The sequence below is a fragment of the Barbus barbus genome, assembly GCF_936440315.1.
Source record: "Barbus barbus genome assembly, chromosome: 13".
Classification (NCBI taxonomy): domain Eukaryota; kingdom Metazoa; phylum Chordata; class Actinopteri; order Cypriniformes; family Cyprinidae; genus Barbus; species Barbus barbus.
In genome coordinates this window covers 30,327,926-30,350,790 of record NC_136741.1, presented here as the reverse complement: position 1 = coordinate 30,350,790, position 22,865 = coordinate 30,327,926, and the positions used below count along the sequence as shown (strand labels likewise).

Below are 22,865 nucleotides of genomic sequence, written 5' to 3'. Positions count from 1 at the left end.
TACTGAACTAATTATATTTTATATCCCCTGCCCTTAAACACACAAACCTTTCTGTACTGATACATTTCGAGTAAGACATTATTTAGTGTGTTTCTGAACAACATATATTCACTTTTTTTATTAACTTTTACAAAATAAAATTCCAAATAACAAATACATTACATATATATATGGCTGACTGATTTATAAAGCTTAAAGAGTAGGCTAATTCAAATACCCTTTTATGCCTGTTTTGCACGTTCCGGCATATTTGTGAGATTTAAAAAATTTACAAGCATAGATAAATGAGCGTGCGCGCGCACACAGAGCAGGATGGTCATTGTGGTGGAGCTACACGCGCGCGTTGAGGACTGGAGCAGTAGGAGGAGGAACGTCAGGTCGGTCATTTATTGAACGTTTCTTCACTTGAGTGCGCCACACACGCAGGGAGCGAGACACAAGCAGCAGAGCTCTAGATCACAGCGCGCGCCGCCGGATCGTTCCAAATTTGAAAATTCGAATGTAACAGCAGCGGCGGGATGCGACATTATATCCGTCTGTCGGCGCTTTGATCAACACGCATCCCGCAGGATGGAGAGGGAACTTTGCTGAACTTACCGCTGATTTTTCATTTGCTTTGCTTCAGACATGGTGAGTGCATCATTTCCTCACTTCTTGTGCGTTGTATTCTACAATAATGAACCGCTCATATTTCCTCTCTTTATAATATAAAGCATTATTTATCCGTCATATTGAGTTATGTCGTTAGAAAATCTCTTAAAACGAGGAAAGTGCAGGAAGACGCGTTTATTAACATCTTGAGAAGGTTTGAAGGATGGTTAAAGATGCAGATATCTAAATATATTCTTTAAAAAACAAGTTTAATTTAGGAACAAAATAGTGTTATAGTGGTAGCCTATGTCATGGGAGAAGCTTTTTATTCCCTTCCTTGTGCATTAAAAGAAACCTAATCACTGATCTGAAGAACCAATAAAGAAACATTACTACTTTTTAGAACCATATAGAAATTGACGAACCCTGTAACCCTCTTTTTAAAAGAGTGCAGATAAAATAAAACCAGGCCTACTGTATGCAGTGCATTGAGTGTTTACACATTTTCATTATTGTTTGTATTCGTATTACATTTTGCTTAACATTTTAATCAAACAATATAAAAAATAGTATAATCATGCTGGTTTGAACTGAATTGAAGATTCTAATTGAGGTTATTCAGTTAAAAATGAAGCTCTTGTATCGTTACTGGCTTCAGAACTTTCTGCTATATCAAGAACTATATTTGGCAATGTAGGGTCAATTTAATAGATAGATGAATAAAACAAAAAAAAATAGATTTAAAAAATCTGCATGTATTATTGCAGGTTCTTCGGATCAGTTTTTTGCTTGCTGGATTCCAAACAAAAAGTAATAATAATAATTTGCCAGTCATAGTTTAGACAAATTTAATAAACATAACATTTTATGCAAACAGAATTAAAAGTACTATATAGTTAGAATCAAAGATTTATTTGAAATATATTTAGCTGTTAAGTGAAATATTAGTGCTCCACATCAGATACATATTTTGTATTTGTAATCATTTGTATTAATGCAGTACCTATTTTTAGACTGAGACTGAAGCATCACCCTGCACAAAATGCACAAAAGAAAAAACAATGACGATCCTACGCTACACAGACTTTCTTTTTCTTTTTTGCTTGTATCACGGGAAGCTCAGCATGATTAAAATGATAACATGATTTTAACTCATTCTTTTGGGTTAAAATGCAGTGAAGTATTGTTTCAAATTGCTACCCGACATTTAAAACGCAGTAGTTTTTGACGGGAAAAGGCCCCTTCTATTATTTCAAAACCAAAGAAACTTTAATTAGTGCTATTAAGAATCATTTTCCTAATAGTGTAGAAGATCTTTGAAAAGAATACTTTGTTTTTTTAGATATAAACATCTGCATCATTCTTAATTACATTGCTTCACTTGGTCCAATCACACTTGGTAAAGATTTTCACTCTCATAGTTTATGCATACGTGTCTATTCACACGAGCAGTTTTCTTTTATGAAATTTGGCTGTTTGAACTAAATCAATGCTGGGTTTCACAGAGCTAGATGATTACTCTGAAATCGCTGAGGCGATGTTTAAAGTCAGGAAGCTAATAAGGTAATTTTAGGGTGCCTTGCTAAGCATTTTTCAAAGAGAAGCATTCATCGTCCTCGAGAAGCTCTCACAACCCCCTGCTCAATACATTCACCGCTTTGTTTCACGAAAACGCAGGTCACTGTTGCACAATTCCAAATTATTAACAATCCAGGTCCACAGAAGAGATCAGGAATCGGCCACTGAGATCCAAAACCAGTTGCAGATGTAATACTAATCCTAAACGCCAATGCTTTCTTTCCCAAATGCAATGATTCTACCACCACCATGACTTTGCAACACCAAAGCAAGTCCAAGAAATACTGACTCATGCACGGCAACTCAGCAGATTTAGTTTTTCTATCATGACGACAATATAACAAATAATATTTCTCATTGCAGAACATCTGCACAAGCATACAATGCAACTATTTTTGTCTTTGGTAACTTGACATATTGTGATTACTTTGAAAAACTTTGTATTATCATGAACTTTTATCTGGTGTTGGTCTTTGGTGCAATTCCTCTTTTAAAGAACCAAATTCAGTTCAGTTCAACTGGATTCAACTGACATGGCCACTTTCCAGTCTGTTAACACTTTAAAAGAATCAAATTCAAACCTTTTTGACTATCACAAAAAAAAAGAATTAGTAAAAATGAACCCCTCTGTTTTTGCATTCACATTTTACATGCTTTGAAAATGGAGTCAGATCTCTTATTCTCCATGTCACAATGTAGAATAAGGACATTTTTTATTAATTTAATCAAAGCCTTTTGTGGATATGTCTGATCACAGATTAATTAGACTGAAATCAGACATAAATGTAGAGTTGTTTCAATTCTTTTTTGAAAAATGTTAGACTCATAACAAAGGTCATGTGCACAGGGGCAAGTTTGATTTAACGCTTTCGTTTTCAGTGTATAATAACATCAGGTCTCATTCTGAGCTCTCGTTCCGTCATGGTTCTGATTACTAACCCTAATAAATTGTGTATAAGCTGCACAATTCCTGCTCGAGGAGGCAAAGCGAGGCCCGAGTTCCCCATCCTGAGACGCCCCCTCTTAAGAAAACACGAATTAATTCCTAAAGTCCTCTGTAGCCAAAGGTTTCTGGAATGATAAATATTTTCATAGGAAGCACGGCTCTTCCTGAGTTTATCGGTGCTCGGTTCATTACGGGCCGGCCGGCGTTAACCCCTCGGTTTTAGGGTGAGGCTGGAGGCCTTGAACTCCGCTTCTGCTTTGAATTGTCAACCGATCCTCTGCTTCCAGATGGAAGATAACCTTGCTCGTAATGAGCAAAATATTTAGCTAGCGCCCATAGAGGGATTCCCAAAGTCTTGTGAGTCTTACGCAACTAAATGTGATCGGTAGTGAAGAGCCGTTGTCACAGTTAACACTTTGCCACATCATCAGACAGTCGAGACTGTGGCTTGGAGTCAAGGCCAAGGAATTTTTCACGGCCCAGGGTTAAAGGTATGAAAAGCCTATAATGCAAATATAGAAAAAGAAGCTTTCTAAACAAACATGAATTTTACATTCTTAATAACACCAATAGCAACAAGGCAAGCATCACTACTATTATTGATCATACTTGGAGAAAGAATTGCTATGAATTTCTTGTCGGTCTTTTCCCAAAACAACTGTTGAGTTGAGTATTCAGGAATGCTTTAGCAGCACAGTTACGGTCAGAGGTCCATCGACAGCGAGCTGAACTTCACATAAACTCCTCGCTTTGATCAGACGACGCTCTAACAATCTTTGATTACAACCAAACTTCCTTTTGTAAAGCAAAGAAACTGGTGTGGTCAAATGTTGAATGTTTTTTGGTGATTTGCATTACTTTCAAAGGTTTACAAACTGATTGTTGATCATATTTGGTTTTCCAGACAATAAATATCAGAGAATTTTAAAACTGTGCTTTCTATAGTGAGGATTTATTATTTTATGAACTGCATATAGAAAAACAAGATCACAAGGTATATATAAAATAACAAGATCAAAAACCATTTCTGAGTACCTGTGTTACGTTACTGGGGTGTTGCTATGGCGTAGCTATGGTGATCTGGGTGGTTGCTAGGTGGTTGCTTACTGCTGTAAGTGAAAAGTCTCTGATATTTTCATCTTAGGTCCAACTTCATTGTAAGTCTGTGGGATTTTCCACATCATTTAATTTGTTCAGATCATTAACCAAAGATATGACTTAACAAAATGAGAGCATATAGTGTGGAGAGATTCTGTATGTTAATGTGAGTAGGAAGCAACACAGTTTTGTAGTTCCCTTTCAGTCTGACACACGCGCACACACACACACACATGTTGGTTTTTGTGGTTTATGGGGACTCTCCATAGGCGTAATGGTTTTTATACTGAACAAACTGTGTGTGCTATTGCCCTACACCAACCCTACACCTAAACTTAGCCCTCACAGGAGACTTTGTGCATTTTTAGATTTTCAAAAAAACACCATTTAGTATGTTTTTTTAAGCCTTTTGAATTACGGGGACATAGGCAGTGTCCTCATAAACCACCTTCATATTGTAATACCTCTGTCATACCCATGTCATTATACATATTTGTGTCCTCATAAACCACATAAACATGCACACACACACACACACACACACACAGAGTCATCCAAACCCCTCCTTTTCCCTACAGTCTCATTCTTTTCACCAAACAGCAGCTGGTTCTTCAGCTACTGCCAACCTTTAGTCCTTATCTTATATCTTAAGACGCACACATTTGCAGCCAGTGTCACATGTGTCACTCTCATGGAGTCCTAAAGCAAAGTGCTGAGTGTGTGTGAACCCAATGCATTTAATAATTTGCAAATGAAAGGTGCTTTATCTTATTATTTTCCTGATTTTATTTGGAACTTGATGGATGCAAACAAAAAATAACATTCATCCAAGAAAGGAAAGTTGATTTGAAAATAGCGTCATTACTGCTGATTGTCTGATAGCACCCAAGCAAAATTCGGATATTTCTACAATCACGCAGTATATACCGTTATACCCTCCAGCGCTGATGTGAATAATGTTTATATTGGGATTTTTTTTATGACACTAATTGTGTTAAGAGCTCTGGTAGTTCATAGTCAAGAACTACAAAACTGAACACCACAATCAATAACTCAACATCAGTCAACATGTGAATGATTAAGAGATTTCATCAAATTAACTAAATTCTCTCTCTCATAATCAATTTCCAAAGGTGGCGACTGAAAAACTTGGACCGTATACAAAGTAAACAAATTAGTTCTCTTGAATAAGCTGAAATGTTCCTCGTCTCTGCCGCTCAGGCGTGTTTACACATGCTAACCGCCCTCAGGGCAAATAAGCAGGAACTTTTTCAACAGGTTTCTTTGATAAAGCCATATATTATATCATTCAGTGACTGTCCACAACAATGTAAGCCGTGGATCTTAGCATTTGCATCTTACCATGTCGCAAGGTGAAAAGTTCAAGACTGCTAACTGAATAAACTACTTAGTCTTCCTGGATTGTACATACATTATGTAGACGGCAGTTTTGCAAGTCATGCGAAAACTCGGGGTTTTAAATCCAAGTCAAACAAGTTGCTAACTCAATTTCAAAGGAATATTCTTGGATAAATACAGCTTAAGCTCCTTTGAATAGCATATACTTAGGGTTAGTGATTTGAGCAAAGCTTTAAACCAAAGTAAAACATTTGTCATAATACATCCTGCAGCATGTGTGCAATGTACTTGAGGTGTGCTGTTATTTTTCATGCAAGCTGATGATTTTCACCTGGTGGACAATAAAACTGGAGAAAAACTGTAAACCATGGAGACTTGGGCTAGTAAGAAACCACCAAATCTCCACTTAAACCACTTTTATTTAAGTGAACAACACACTTTCAGCGTGTTTAGAGTTTTGCACATGCAGAAATGTAAATATAGCTTCAAAACTAAATGTTTGCAAGCCTGAAATATGATTATACCATTGAGAAAAAGAAGTACACTTTAGCATATGCTTAAAAAGATTACTTGTAGAAATAATGCACTTTATATTATATGCTAATTTAAAGGTTTGGATACTTCAATGCATGTTATTTACAATAAAATGAAAATGTATTAAATGCAATTATATTATGCATTATGCATAATTATATTAAATGCAATTAGTTGAGTGCCTATTTGACCCATAAAATAGGACTAAAGTACATATTTATATGTAATTTCGTAATAACTTCTATTGTCTTTGAAATATGGCTAAAGTGTACTGTCAAATGTATAAGCATTTACAGTATGGTAACCTAAACAATACTTAAACGTAATTTCTACTGAAACTTGTATGTCATGTATTTAAATATATTTATAATTTCACATCTGTAATGATGAAATTGCAATTTAGTACCTCTAAAATTTAACTTTAACTGTTATATCCGATAACACACTACAGTTAATATTATAATCAAGTCCTTTAGTAATCATGTGCTTCAGTATATTAATCAGCACGTCAAAATAAGTGTGCCTCTTTAAAGTGCAACTAAAGATTAAAACAATCATTTAAAATATAAAGTAAAAATTCAAATTTAACATTATTATAAAGTGCGTTTTTTAAAAGTGTGCTTAAGTGTGTTATGAAACAGTTGTGAAAGTGTACCGTGGATTTAATTAAAAAAAAAATAAAAAATACTTTCAGCATCTGAGGTATACTAGAAGTGCACATTTAATACAATTAAACACACTTCTTTTTCACAAGGCTAGTCAGTGAAATGTTATCCCAGATTAGTTGCTCTTTCATTGTGCGTGTGATTTGCATGCACTGAAAACATGCAGCTCGCTCTCTCTCTCTCTCTCTCTCTCTCGCCCTCTCTGATGCACTCCAGCCATTTTAATGCAGTCTGAGCCTCCCGACTATAACGGGCCAGATGTGTTACCTGACCGATCCCCTCATAATACGGATCCTGGGAGGTCCACCAGCTGTCCCCATCCATGACCCACGTCTCGGGGCAGCGCTCCAGGGGTGAAGGGTCCAGCAGACCTGGAGGTTGGTGGCAGTAGGGACGAGGGGGGATGGGTCGGATGAGAAATTGGGAACCGATGGGGCGAATGTCTGAAAGGAGGGGGTCGATTACACATAAGTCGAGGGGTTTTGGGTGGGAGAGGGGATCCTTCCATACAAGCTGGCATGAAAGGTGGCTTTCTCTTCTTGGAGGCTGTCATGTGGAAAGCAGAGCCCACCATGGCAGGCGGTTAGTGTTACACACAAACATGGTGGCCAGGAACGTGCGGCTGAGCCCGGGCTGGTTTTTTTAATAACAGAAGCCAATAAATTAAAAGTCTATCTGCAGGATGGAAAACTGATAGCTTTCCGAGGCCTTTCCGCACGGCATTTTGTGTGTGCTCATTTGTTTTGCGCTTTTCTTTGCTGTATTTTCTGGATGATAAGCACTGAACAACTAAAAGGAAGTTGGAAAGAATAGAATGTTTTAGAAATCATTATTTTTTTCATACTGAATTGTACGATGGTTTATATTGTGTAATAGTAAAAATGTGTAAAAATGGACTTTCCATAATGTATTTTGTGTATGCTAGCTCGTTTTACACTTTGCTTTCTTCTCTTTATTCTGGCTGACATGCAAAAAGGAACTTAGAAAGAATACAATGTTTTAGAAAGGATTCAATTTGAATACAGAATTGTTTACAGTATGCAACAGTAAAAATTTGTAAATATGGACTTTTTGCATTGTATTTTGTGCATGTGAAACCCGTTTTACACTTTTCTTTGCTGTATTTTCTGGACAAGTATTGTCATGATTCTGGCTGAAAAGCTAAGAGGAACTTGGAAAGAATAAAATGTTGTAGAAATGATTCAGTCTAAATACATACTTGTACCATAGTTTATATCGTGCAATGGTAAAAACTTAAATACAAACTTTCCGCACAGTATTTTGTGTATGCTAACCTGTTTTACATTTTTCTTTGCTGTGCTTTCTGGACAGAAAGTGTTGTCGTTATGCTGGTTGGAAAGAGAGACTTGGAAATTACACAAAAGACTATGCAAGCAAACTCTTCGCCACTCAGCAGAAAAGTTTGGAAAGGAAAAAAAAATTTGAGCAAAGAATAAAATGTTTTAGAAACGATTCAATTTGAACACGAAATGGCACAAAAAATTATATAAAAAATATTTTTAGAAATGATTCTTTTGAAAACAGGCTGGTACGATGGTTTATATTGTGCAACTTTAGAGATTTTGCTATAGATATATTTAGGTAAATATGGCGTAAAGTGAAATAACAGCTGCTTTATAAAATCAGTTTGACTGTTTTGAGTCACATTTTGCGTTACAGAAGTTGAAGCTGTTTTTGCACTGACATCAGACTTCGTTTGTTTTGAATAATCTTATCTTTTGGTTGGCTTCCATCAAGTTCCAAATAAAAAAGAGAAATTAATCAAAGCGCCTTTATTTGAAAACGCTTTAATTCACCAGATTTTCTAAAAATAGGGGATTACTACATAGTTATGCAACAGACAAACCGTTTCTAATTGAATTCCCAGCATTTATCGTGATTTATACGGTTAGCATTATCGTTCACCTCTATATCACACATTACATCATTGTGCATATATGTCTTCATCGAGTCCATGCAACACTTGTCCGGGTTCCCATGTTCTGCTGCGCTCCAGCATTGATGAAATCCCCGGACAGTGATGTAAGCACCGCCGCATCTCAAGAGACCATTACTAGGCTGTTACAGCCCCCCCATCGCTCCATTAGCGAGCTAAAGAGCAGACGCGTGTGGCCAGCCGGCTTTATTTACGAGAGTCCCAGTTCAAAGGCTGCAGACAAGCTTGAGCCCCAAAGGAAAGCGGCCGCAGACGAGCTCTTCACTTTGTGTGTGCATTTCAAATAAAAAAAACAGCTTAGTCCATCAATTGAAAAACTCCCACAGCATGCACCGCAAGAGCCCTGAGGTTCAACACTGTGTAGTAAACCAGCTAGAGTAAGTCTGATGTTTGGATAATACTATTTACCAAATGTCAAATGCATCACTGAACTATAACGAAGTGAAGTGGGAGGAGAAGAGTCTCACCAACAATCACTTTTCATGAGAGTTTACACTACGAATCTACTGATTTCAATGGAAAAGTTGCATATTAAGCATATAAAAGAAAACTGTGCAGAAAGGTTGTGCAAAGAAAAATAAACACTATAGAACTATAGAAAGCCATTTACACCTCGGAATTAAAAAAAATTAAATAAACAAAAAGGTAATTATTACTTTTTATCTCTCAATTTGGACTCTCAAAAAATTGCAAGAACACATAATTTTGACCTTTTTTCGGAGTTATAAGTTCCTGACCTATAAATTCTGTATTACTTTTTTTAACCACTTTGAGTTTGCGTCTCACAGTTCTGTTGTTTTTTTCCCCGCCATGGAATAATAATAAAAAAAGGTAATTGCAACTTTTTATCTCAACACTTTTTCCCTCAGATTTCTGACTTTATATCTTGCAATCCTGAAAAAAAAGAATTGAGATAAATAGTCACCTACCTTTTTTTTACCTACTTTTTTTACTCTGTGGCAGAAATGGACTTCCATAGTTTTTGCTGCAAATCCATTGATTTCAACTGAAATGCTGCATATCAAGCATAGATAGTTTAGATAAGAATACTTATATTATACTATAACTTTATGAAAATTATGAGTCTCAACAACAATCCCTTCCGACAAGTTCGATTTAGGGAGTTTGTTCATTAAGTTTACACTGCAAATCAATTGATTTCAATGGAAATCGCATCCCAAGGATGCACAGGAAAATGTTCAATAGTTGCTTTTGAATGTAAGTGTTTCTATTGGTCTGTTTCCACTGCATTTGCAGCACCTGTTGCATGTATCAGCAACTGTTGAGTTTAGGCACTGAGATTAAAACTTTTGTGAGCAAAAAATTACTAAAGCAAACTCAAGAACTCTTTTGTAAGGAAAAACATTTTTGAACACAAAAGAAAAATTCATAGCACATTCTCAGATTTGGTTTAGCTTGCACGATGTTTTTGTATGCAATAAAAGATACTAAATAAATTCAGAAAATGCATAGGGAGTTGTTATTTTGTGGCTTTGTATAGTGGCTCAGGTTAGTTTTGTTAGATTAACTCTCAAAACACATGTATACAAGTTAATTCAAATAATTCTGCATGTTAAACTGGGACTCATGAAAGCATTGCAGAAATGACATACTTTGGCTTCAATCTTTCAAAAAACAACGGAAGATGGTCCTATTTTAAATAAGTCCTATTTGTTGTAGTTTCCGTTCACCACTATAGCCATCTATGACGAATCTTGGATATGGGAAAAGGCTCCATATTTAACTAGTGCTCATTTGTTGAGCTGGACTACCTGGCCCATTGATCCCTCAGCGAAAGCCCGTGTGAGTTCAGAGGAAATGAAAGGGCAGATGGCTGCTTGCAGTCTGTCTGGAGTCACGCTGGAAATACGAGGGCTGCAGAAGTGCTGCATTGTTGTAGTGAGGTCACCGTGTCTCGCGGTTTCCCTTCAGGCAGAGCAGCGGTCACCCGTGAACCCGCGCCCAGCGCCATATGGGACGTAGCCCTTAGCTACCGGCCAGAGAGCAATTTGGCGGCTTTGATTGAACGGTTTAGATCACGGTTCGGGTTGAAGAGCTCACTGTAGATCAGACAGCCATATGGCAAAGCTACGGCTCATGATTCGTTTCAAAGACAGACAACCTGCTCTCTTAACCCGGTCATAATGACCCTGTCAGGACATGTAGAGTACAGTAAAAATCACATTCGTTTTTTCATAAGAGGAACGGATTTTTATTAAATTAAATTAAAGACAGCCCTACTGTGAGCTACAAGCCTGTTCATAGGATTTTGATGAACCAATCAGCCTGCATGAATTTGAACTTAAAAAAATAAAATAAATAATAATCATTTTTAACAACAGAGATACTGAGAAACTACATTACATTTCTGCAGATAAATCTCCCCCAATTGGAGAATTGTGACAAGCAAATTGTGCAAAACAACAACAACAACAACAAAAAATAATAAAAACAGTGTATTAAACATATACTACATACAGCACAATAGACAACCCTGTTTGTTTGTTTTGTTGTTATTGTTGTTTAGCATCACATTGACACCCGTTTTATATTAATATTACTTATATATTATTATAGTATTTATTAATATTTTGACTTATTTTTAAATTCAGTTTTCATTTTAAGTCTTAGTCATTTTATGTGCTTTTGTAATTTTATAATTTTTTTTATATTTCTATTTATTTTATATTTATTGTAGCATTCAGTATATTTAGTACTTCAACTTTAAAGGGATAGTTCACCCAAAAATGAAAATCCTGTCATCATTTATTCACCCTCAAGTACTTCCAAACCTGTATGAATTTCTGTGAACAGTTTAGAATAGGGAACACATATTCACTATTAACTACGACTTTTCCCTCAATAAATTCCTAATTTGCTGCATATTAATAGTAAGGTAGTTGTTAAGTTTAGGTATTGGGTAAGATTAGAATAGGGATGTAGAATAAGGCATTAATATGTGCTTAATTTGTACTAATAAATGTATAATATTCTAGTAATATGCATGCTAATAAGCAACTAGTTAAGAGACCCTAAAATAAAGTGTTACCGAATTTCTTTGTCCTGCTGAACACAAATGAAGATATTTTGAAGAAAGTTTGTAACCAGGCTGTTTTGGGGCACCATTGACTTCCATAGTAGGAAATAAAAATACTATGGAAGTCAATGGTGCCCCAGAACTGCTGTTTCCCACATTCTTCAGAATATCTTCCTTTGTGTTCAGCAGAACAAAGACATTCATACAGGCTTGGAACTACTTGAGGGTGAGTAAATGATGACAGAATTTTCATTTTTGGGTGAACTATGCCTTTAACTCATTTTATTTCAGTTAGTTACTAAGGCAAAATTTCTAATTTAAAGTTTTTTTATCTAATATTTGTATTTCATTATATTTTAAAGAATTAATTTTTTATACAATATATATAAAAAAATAATTAATTGCTTACGTCGCAATGTTGGGAATATTTCTGTTTTAAACCTTGAAGGCGAGCCAATTAATATCATGATGATATTCTCTCAGAGACAACGAGAGACTTGCTGATAATGGCATATAGCTAACGGTTTTCATTTATTCCCTTAACATTTCTCTTGTGGCCCGTACATAGTTAAAAAAAGACAAGAAACGTAGGCTATTTCGTGTTAAACAGGCTGTTTTTGAAAACCGGTGCTGGAAATAGGCTAAAGCTTTTTATGCATTGATTTTAATTGATGACTGCTGTGGTAATATTTTAATTATAGGCCTATAATTCATTGTATATAAACCTGTTTTAAAAGACATTTTAAAAAAACATTTAATTAAAGAGTAAATAGGCTAATATTTTGTTATCCTCGCAGCGTGTCAGTTTATGCGGTAATATTGCGGGGCAAATTAATTGTAATTTTAATTTAATAATAAATGTAACTTCATAATAATAATAATAGGCCTAATAAAAATAAGAATGTAACAGGCCTATATTAATTGGAAATACCAAATCCTCTTAACATTGTTATTTTTGACAATATCTCTGGCTCTTGTCGATACAAGATCGTGCTGTCGAACGATTAATCGCGATTAATCGCATCCAAAATAAAAGTTTTTGATTGCACAATATATGTGTGTGTACTGTGTATATTTATTATGTATATATAAATACACACACATACAGTATATATATTGAAAGTATTTACATGTCTATATTTATATTCATATAATTTATATTATAAATAACTATTTAATATATAAACATAACATTTTTCTGAAATATATACATGCATGTGTGTGTATTTATATAGGCATAATAAATATACACAGTACACACACATATATTGTGCAATCAAAAACTTTTATTTTGGATGCGATTAATCGCGATTAATCATTTGATAGCACTGATATATTATATATATTTCAATTGCCAAAGCATATTTTATCATTTTCTATTAGTTTAATAAAATGCCCTAATAAATAACTAAAACTTTAAAATAAGGAAAAGCAAAAGTTTTTTTTTTTTGTAAATTATATTTTATTAAATTTCAATTAAAGAAAACAATTTTCAACAATTCAACAAGTAAATTGTGCCAAAAACATATATATACTTCTTAAAAATCTCAATGAAAAAAAATCCTTCCGGAACCAACGCCGCTGAAAAATTGGGCAGCCACTGTTGAGGGCTTCGTCATGTGACCAGTTGTTCCTCACCTGGTTTAGCTTCACGACCACGTTCATGCTGGGTAAAAAGAGATATGGATGTGACAGCGCACACTGATGTATGATGTAAGGCGTTGTGTGCAATACGATAGCCGTGAAAGACGCCAACGCTAGCAGAACAGCGCGAGGCCAGGTGAAGCGCTCTGGACCGGCCGTGCCCCGTCCCGGGTTTGTTTTAGCTCAGTTTACCACTGTGAAAGGGGGCAGAGCATTCTTTCCCATGCCCTCTCGCTCCGGGACACGCTCGTACCAGGAAACACACTGCGCATCACAGGAACTCTGGGAGGAAGTCAGGACTCCGCTGGGCGGCCCGCGCTTGCCGTCTCCACTCATGTTTATTTTCTTGGGAAAGGTTTTGTGAGGAGTGGTGCGTCAGCAGGTGTGAGAACCATCGCTGCGCCTCTGACCTGGAGAACTGCTCTTTCTGTTTTCTGAAAACAAGCAGACGTGTGAGAGTGTGTTTATATGAAATTAAAGGGATGGTGGACTCAGCTACTCGCCCTCATGTTATTTAAAATTTGGGTTGTTTTTTTGAGATGCAAGATGGGATATTCAGCATAATGTTGACACCATTGTTATTTCAGTGCAATTTATGTACTATTATAGTATTGCTTAATATTTTGAATTGGCTTTTATTTTTATATTTTCAGTTTTTGTTTTTATAACATTTGGTTGAGTTTTTTTATTCATTTTTTATTTTATTTAACTCATTTTTATTTCAGTTTTAGTAAATTTAGTACCTAAACTTTTTTTTTTTTCAGTTAATTTCTAAGCCAACATTTCTAAAAGAAGTTTTTCATCTAATAATTACATTTATTTCTAATTATTTCATTATTTAAGTTTATTTTATTTAGCTTCATTTCATTTAATGATTTTGAGTGGTTTTAGTTAGCAATAAAAACACAGTTGTTCTTGTTGTTGTTGTTTTGTAAGACACAAATGCGTTATTTAGCATAATGTTGACACCAGTGTTGTTTTAGTATTATTTATGTACTATTACACTATTTATTAATATTTTTAATTGATGTTTATTTTTATTTTTTGTTTTTGTTGTGTTTTTATTTTCATTAGTTTTTTGTAAATATTTCTATTTAGCTTAAAAATATTTTTATAGTAGTTTTAGTAAATTTAGTACTTAAACAACAGTATTAAAAAAGAACAACAAAACAATTATTTCATGCATTTTCCAAGCATGATTAGCTCGCAAATCTTGTTCATGCATCTATATACGATCACTATATGTGCAAGAACTAAGAAGTTTGCATATATAGTGAAATGTAAAAAAAATGTAAGCTCAGCAAATAGATTTAAAAACATTAAATGTGCACTTTTTTCAGTGTCTTAGACTTCATACTGACTCCAGTTGATGGAAATTGTTTGTTTTACGACGCAATTGTGGAAATACAAGCCGATTAATTGTCTAATATTTGATTGATAATCCCAGCCAATAACCATGCCCACCAATTTTGATTGCATTTTAAATAAATATGCAAAATAAGCTTTTAAGCTTGTGAGCATTGCATTTGTAGTATGTATATATTGGCAGAATACTGACTGTTTAGATAGATGACATCAATATCGGCCATTGAGAACATCATTCATGCATTTCTTAAAAGCTAAAACTTTTGAAGTGGAAAAAGTTTCACCTTTAACACATCAAGCGATGGAATTACTGCAGCTTTGCTGTCGTTATGACAGTCACATGATATGGTTCCTTAATCATAAATACGCCGCACGGTAGTGTCGCAACTGTTTACTGAGAAAACAGAGCGAGCTGCAGCGAGACATTGTCTCTGTTTGTTTTAAACATTCGCTGGGTGAGGCCCGACCGCAGCCGCCAAAACATCATTCACCTCGCTGCTGTCTGAACTGTCAGATTAATTAAAAAAGAGCTAAATCTGGCACATCACGATCTGCATTTGAGGTCACACACATACAAGCCCACTCTTGCGTGATTGTATGAAAGCTCTGGTTTTGGCTCTTATTTCACCTTTTGCTGCCCTTCCTTTCCATCTTTGCTCCTGACAGCAGCTGCTCTCGTGATATTGCTCACATCAAGCGTCTCTCTGCTCCGGCCGACAGATGGAGGACCCCTGAGGGAGAAACGGGGAGAAGTTTAGAGGAAGACAACAGCTTTGTGCTTCTTTTTGTCAGAAGCGACCTTACGGCAAGCGTGTGTCTTAATCTAAGAGGAGAGCCAGGATCTGGCGGCATGAGGTGTTTATTCTGGTACCACAGTAACAGGGTTATTATCATTAACTAATACTAAAATTATATAGATATATATATAAAACACAACACATTTAATTGTTTAAAAAAATATATTTAAAAATGATCTTATTTTATTTGAGTTACCAAGACATAGCTTCAAATTTTAGTTTAACTTGAAGTAATTAAACAACATTTTTTCCAACAACAACAATTTTAGTATCGTTAGTATAATATGATAGTTTTATAAATATTTTGAGTCGGTATTTATTTTCTGTTTACTTTTTAATTTTAGTTAAAGTTTTAGTAATTTTGTTGTGTGTTAGTAATTTTTTTTAGTGTTTGTCAAATCTTTATCATTTGTTATTATTATTATTATTACATTTTTTTTAACTTCCACTTTAGATTTAGTTATTTTAGCTCATCGAATTAAACTAAATTAAAATGATAAATGTTGTTTTGGCAACTAGCTGAAAGAAAAATTTTTCTTTATATATTTTATTTCAGTTAACATTTTACATATTTCTGGCAAACAGTAATGAAGATTATATGAAAGAACGTGTCAGAAGTGATCAAACTTTCAGTATTATGGATGTCGCCATCTTTGATTTTACTTTGTTCACTGTCGCTATGGTTACTGGTAAGGAATATGGACTTGACTCCCGTTGCACGTTCATACAGACAGTATTCCAAACACAACTGCAAGCTGCTGTGTGAACGGGACATTTTGAGACTCACACCTGTAAGTAAATGCGGTTGTCAGTCCCAAAAACTAACAGTGTGAACGTATAGCCAAATTTCTCCTAAGGTCTGAGACAAAGTTGAAGCAGAAAGTAAACATAAATGAGAGGGCAATTAAAAAAAAATAGTTCAAGGTTACAAGGTCATTCGCGGTGTTTCACCCGCTTGGTCTCTCATTTGTATTCATGCAAACTATACCCACATGTATGCACCGCACCTTGCCATTACCAGCCCAGAACAGAACAGAACAGGGACGGTTGTGTTTCTTACATTTCATGCACAAGATCAGCCAGCATTTTTTCGGCCGTCCTGAAGTGCTGGCACGCAGTTCTGCCTGCGGTTTGTGATGCCAAATTATGCCAGGTTGAAAAAGCAGGTTACACATTGTTCTGTTCCAGGAACACAGTCCTACCGAGCCGGTTTATACAAACAAATGTTTCACTGTTGTCTGTATCTCAGAATTCTAATTATATGTGTTTTTGGAAACCGCAGGTGCCTCGTCATTGAGAAATACTGTCCGTTCACCTTTTCTTTTCTTTTTTTCTGTGTAAGACACGATTAGACATGAATTGCACTTTGTGCATTTTTATGGTTCCTTCTTCATATTTTATTTTCGAGATGCGTGCTGATGGACTGAAGCCCGGTGTGCTTTTTAGGTCACATATTTCTGACAAACAGGTCTCTCTTTTTCAGGAGAGCTGACAGCTGAACGTGTGCAAGCGGAAGTACGACGACAGGTCAGCAACAACTTCACAGTTTGGATTTAATGAACTTCCTCTAGTGCATTCATGGTTATTCAGATGGTAAAGGTTTAACGTGTTTCTTTCATTTACAGGAGCTACTAGATCTACACATCGGGTGACGATTTTAGGCCATGTGAGTGATATTACAGCTAGTTCTACTCACACTGGGCTTCACTTAAACACTGCAAAAATATTATTCTTCTCCAATAAAAACATCATCTTTAAAACATGATGCATGGACTTAAGGAGCAAAAAGCGCAAGATTAAACTCGTTTTCGGAAAAAAGTTCATGTTTCTTACCCCACTGGCTAACCTTTTGGCAAACCTTCCGTGCAAATTCTTCACAAAACATTCAATTCAAGGTGACAAATTGCATATGAATGGTTTTACAGCTGATTTCTGGAGAATTCTCTGCCTAAATTTGAATTCATCAGTGTAGACATGCATAAAATCCTTGTTTTAAACCGTACAATTATAGGGATGAGAATAATGATTTACGAAATCCACTTAATGGTCCTTTAATGATTCCAATTATTGTCATTTTAGTACTTATGAGGTCAAAATAACTAAGGAATTTGAGACTGGCTCTTTTGTCTGATTCATAAAAAAGAATCAGGTGATGAGAATGATTCGTTCTTGAATTGGATTCCACTTAATGATTCAGAATCCCAAACGGGAATCTTAAGGAATCTTTTACTTTTGAACAGTTCATAACTCATGAAGTTGAGACTGATTGGCTTGTCAGATTCATTAAAAAGAACCAGCCCATAAGAGTAATTTGCTTCTGAGTTGTATTCCACTTAATGATTTAGTTACTTGAAGTAAAATAAATGTTAAATGAAATAAATAAATACAATAAAAAAAAAAATTCAGCTGATTCATTTGATTTCTCATTTTGATTTAGTTTAACTTAATGTACTAAAATAACTAAAACTCTAAAGTATATAGACAAAAAAAATGTAAATGATAAAACAATTACACATGCACTTACATATATATACTTATAAGAAAGAAACGAAGAACCGATTCAAAAGAGTCATTAGATTATGAATCAGGTTGTGTTGTTTGTGTGTGTTGTTGCAATAGGAAGAGGTTGTCTATTGTTAATACCTGGTTCTCTGACTACATCTAGAGCAGCTGTCCTCAGTCATGGCTGCTTACGGACAGACGCAGTACAGCCCCGCGTTACAGCCGGCCGGTCCATACACACCGTACACACATCACACACAGGGCTACAGCATGGCGTCCTACAGTGAGTGACATTTCACACCCGCCCTAAATAGTGCACACCACAGCTGACCTGACAGCTGATCGTGTCTCTTTCTCTCACCCGATCAGATATTAAAACAGAAGATGGCTTGAGTCATTCACCAGGACAGAGCAGTTTGCTGGGATACACGTCCAACTTCAGCGGCACTCCACCCGCTCAGACGCTCTACAGTTACTCCACACACGGTCAGTGCCACAACCGCCTCTCAAAGAGCCACGCAATCATTTCACGTCATGAAACCGCTTGGTAAACAGTTTTATCTACATGATATTTTAGAGCTTGGAATGAGCAATAAACCAAGCAATGAAGTCAAGTCACCATTATTTATATAGTGCCTTTTACAATGCAGATTGTGTCAAAGCAGCTTTACGGTATTAAACAGAGAAATGTTGTGTCAAAATAGTGTGCTGTTCTCCTCTGGCCAGACCAAAGCAGCAGTTTAATTCTAGGCTGCAGCGGAATTGCAGAATCTGACTTTGTGTGCAGAGAGAATAAGGAAAAGTGGTGTGCAACTGGCCAATATTCCCTTTTTTTTTTTTTTTTTTTTTTTTTTTAAGTGTTTTCTGGTCACCAAGGCAGCATTTATTTGATCAAAAATACAGTAAAAACCATAATATTGTGAAATGTCATTGCAATTTAATATAACTGTTTTCTACTTGAATATATTTGAAACTGTAATTTATTTCTGTGATCAAATCTGAATTTTCAGCATCATTGCTCCAGTCTTCAGTGTCACATGATCCTTCAGAAATCATTCTAATATACTGATTTGATGCTCAAGAAACATTATTATTATTATCAATGTCAAAAACAGTTGTGCTGCTTCATATTTTTTGCGGAAGCAGTGATACATTTTTATTTTCAGGATATAGAATAGAAAGTTCAAAAGAACAGCATTTATTTGAAATAGAAAACTTTTGTAACATTTAATGTTACTGTCTATAATGTCACTTTGAAAAAATTGAATGCATCCTTGCTGCATGAAAGTATTAATTTTAATGAAAAAATTATACAGTCGGCTGGTCAGTATCACAGAAAAAGCCCAGACATGGAGACCAGGACTATGGTATGGTACTAGTACAGCCATGTAGAAAATTGCTTGCCTTACAGTTTAGCATGTTTATACAAACATATTTGATCACGGATTGACCAATCAGGAATTATATATCCCAAAAGTCATGTAATGCATATAATCAACTGGAATTTTAACAAATCCCCACAAATACACTGATTTTTCAGGTGCCGTCTACAGTCGATCCCCCCCAACACACACACACACACACACACACACACACCTGTTCCCCATTATCCGCGGTCTGGATCCTGGCGTCAGGCGTCTCTCTCTGCTCTCTCAGGAGGTCAGAACCTTTCTCTGCAACATGCTGGCCACTGGAGGAGCGTGTTAGTGTGGGAGTGAGTCTCAGGCGGGATCTGAGTGTCGGATCGCAGTCAGTCGCCCCTCTTTTGCCCGCAGTCCTGATTTTGGCACCGCAGTGTGAAATTGACCGCTCTCGGTCAAGGTCAGAGGTGAAGTGGCACCAGGCACGTTTTCAGGTTTAAAGGGACAGAATTATTTACTAGTCATCATCATTTACTCACCCGCATGCCGTTCCAAAGCCTGATGATGTTTCTTCCGTGGAACACAAAAGGAGATGCTTTGAAGAAAATTGAAGGGGGTTTTTCATGAAGTGAAAGCAAATAGTGAACACGGGCTGTGAGGGGACAAAACAAGCACGTTAAGGATGAAAACGCAAAAATCTTAAAATAAAATCTTTTAAATAAATATGATAGCTTTGTGTGAGGTACGGTTATTATTGTTAATGAAAACGATTAAAAACTTTTGTTTTAATTGAAATAAGCTAAAATAAAATATAAATATTAGATGAAAAACATAAACTAAATAAAATTTTGAAATGTTGTCTTCGAAACTGAAATAAGTTTAAGCACTAAAATGACTAAAAATAAATAAATAAAATTAAAACTGAATCATAATATAAAAAATGACAAAAGTGCATACAAAATTATTAAAAATTAAACTAAAATTAACATTAATAAACTATAATAGTATATCAATAATACTAAAATAACACTTGTGAGGATCAGGCTGAATTAATTCATTATTCACTAAAATCTTCCTCTGCATGCAAAAATGTTTAGTTTCATTCGTTTAAAACATTATTCACGTGCCAAATGTTAATGATTTTTCAATTCCTGTCTATTCCTCACATAAAACACACTCAGAACTGTTTCTTGAGCAGAAAATCAGCATATTAGAATGATTTCTGAAAGTTCATGTGACCCTGAAGACTGGAGTAATGATGCTGAAAATACAGCTGCGCATCACAGAAATAAATTACGTTTTAAAATATATTACAATAGAAATCATTTATTTTAAATTGTAAAAATATTTCACAATATTACTGTTTTTGCTGTATTTTTAATCAATTAAAAGCAGCTTTGGTGAGCAGAAGAGACTTCTTTCAAAAGCATTAACAAAGTCTCACTGATCCCAAACGTTTGTAAAGTAGCGTGTGAACAGTTCAGACATTCAAAGTCATAAAGCACAAGACATCTACTTCCTGTCTGTCTAATTAGCATAATCAATGAGTTATTAGTGTTATGGCAGATAATATAATCTAGAATGTATTAGAGTGATTTACGGCAATTCATAAGCGTCCCGAGACATCACTTACTGTAAAATTGTCTGCTTGTGAAATGGATGGATTTCTAATGGGTCTGGGAAAACGCGCTTACTACGTCTCGCGCTACATCTCGCCGGTCTCATTTGATTTATAGGCGAATTCCAACAGGAGACCTGCTGTAGCATGAAATAAATAACCCTTCTCCGGGCGCCAAAGGTCCTCGCGTTTCACCGCTGTGGAGAAAATCAGAAACACGGCCCTGGCGTTCGCCCGCTTCCCTCTCTCCCCCTTTGAAGACTTTCTGCTTGCTTCCTTGGAGATTTGGTGCTGTTTTGACACAGTCATTTATCTAGGGCAGGTTTCAGAGAGCCAACGAGCGGGAATATGAAGGAAAAAGGAAACAAGACAGGCCTGGAGAAAGACATTCAGACTCTGAAAGTCCGATAACGGAGACGGATTTGCTCTGGGCTCCACACTGCCCTTTCTCACCTGAACTGTTTTTGTAGTCATAAATCAAGCAGACTTTCTCTGAGCACTTTAAACGTGTCTATATTTCACCAGCCATTCCTCGGCCGCTGCCTGTCGTGTTTCCTGCGTCGTGTTTGTGTTGGATCCGTACGCTTTGGAGTGTCTTTACCGCAGTCAGCTCGATGTACTCTCTTAAACTAGCTTTCTGCTTCTTTTCCAGGCGGCAGCATTTCTTCAGGAATTTTCCAGGGTGCAAACAGCATCACAGGCTCAACGCCGTTCAGTCCTGCACAGCAGGTGGGTCAAATTAGGAAAATGCATCACACAGCACCTTCGCTGATGGACTACAAACAACCCTTGGAGACTGATACTGTTGTATACCTTTGCAAAAAAAAAAAAAAAGGCGGCATGACTAAAATGATGAAAACTCTGGCATTTTCAGTACATTATAGTATCATTTGACTGCCATGGCATATTAGCCAACCATCAATGAATGCTGCAATAGGGTTTGGACAAAATGAGACATAGAAAGTAGTAGTCTGAGATGATTCATTCATGTCATTGTCTCCATCAGGACTTCTCAACATATTCTAGCTACAGCCAAAGTCAATATTCGCCATACTACAACACGCACTATAACAGCCCATACATCACAACCAGCAACATCACGCCCTCAGCTATCACCACGGCGATACCCTATCAGCACACAGATCATCCCGCTGTATCGTCCAATCACAGCCCGGAATCACACACAGGTGAGCTCTATGGTGAAAATTATGAAGCTGATTAACATTCTTAGTGTTACTTTTATATTAGACAGGAATACTTATTAAAAATATTAAGACAAATATTATGAAAAATGTGTTTGAAAAAGGTATATGAAAGTTTGAAAAAGTTCGAAAAAAGTATGTGAAATATTTATATAAAAATACTGCCAACTTGCAATAATTGTTAAAACTAAAAAAATAATAATTTTTCAAGCTGAAATATCCAAATGCTTGACTATATGTTTTTAAATGTAATCTGAGTAAAAAAAAAAAATAGAGAGAGAATATTTATGAGAATACTATGAAAAATAGTAGAAAAAAGTCATATGAAATATATATTTAAAAAAATCTGCCAAGTTGAAAAATTGACTTTTTCAAATTGCATTAATATCTAAATATCTGTCTCTATAGCTGTATCTATATGTAATTTGAGTATAAAGCAAAGCTCAATATGATATGATACTACGAGAAATAGTATGAAAACGTTATAAGAGGGAAAAAAAACAAATATATATGTATATAAACAAACAGTGCCAACTTGCTAAAATAGACTTTTTCAAGTTGCAGCATTATCTAGCTGAATATAGGGAGATAGAAAAATATGTCTGTATGTA

The 22,865-nt window shown here is 35.7% G+C and overlaps 1 protein-coding gene across 3 annotated transcripts in view; it reads left to right on the top strand.

Annotated features, from left to right (window-relative positions):
• The first annotated feature begins 334 nt into the window (after positions 1-334).
• The window catches only part of LOC306878860 (protein phosphatase EYA2-like), a 39,897-nt gene continuing 17,366 nt past the window's right edge, over positions 335-22,865 (top strand). The window contains exons 1-7 of one of the 3 annotated variants that reach the window (XM_079431434.1): positions 335-630; positions 17,055-17,098; positions 17,197-17,237; positions 18,242-18,356; positions 18,443-18,559; positions 21,705-21,781; positions 22,059-22,239. In XM_079431434.1, the coding sequence (XP_079287560.1) occupies positions 18,254-18,356; positions 18,443-18,559; positions 21,705-21,781; positions 22,059-22,239 (478 nt within the window). In that variant the 5' untranslated portion in view covers positions 335-630; positions 17,055-17,098; positions 17,197-17,237; positions 18,242-18,253. Of the gene's footprint in view, positions 631-17,054; positions 17,099-17,196; positions 17,238-18,190; positions 18,357-18,442; positions 18,560-21,704; positions 21,782-22,058; positions 22,240-22,865 lie in introns of all 3 variants that reach the window. The other 2 variants (XM_079431432.1, XM_079431433.1) reach the window with 2 other exon arrangements.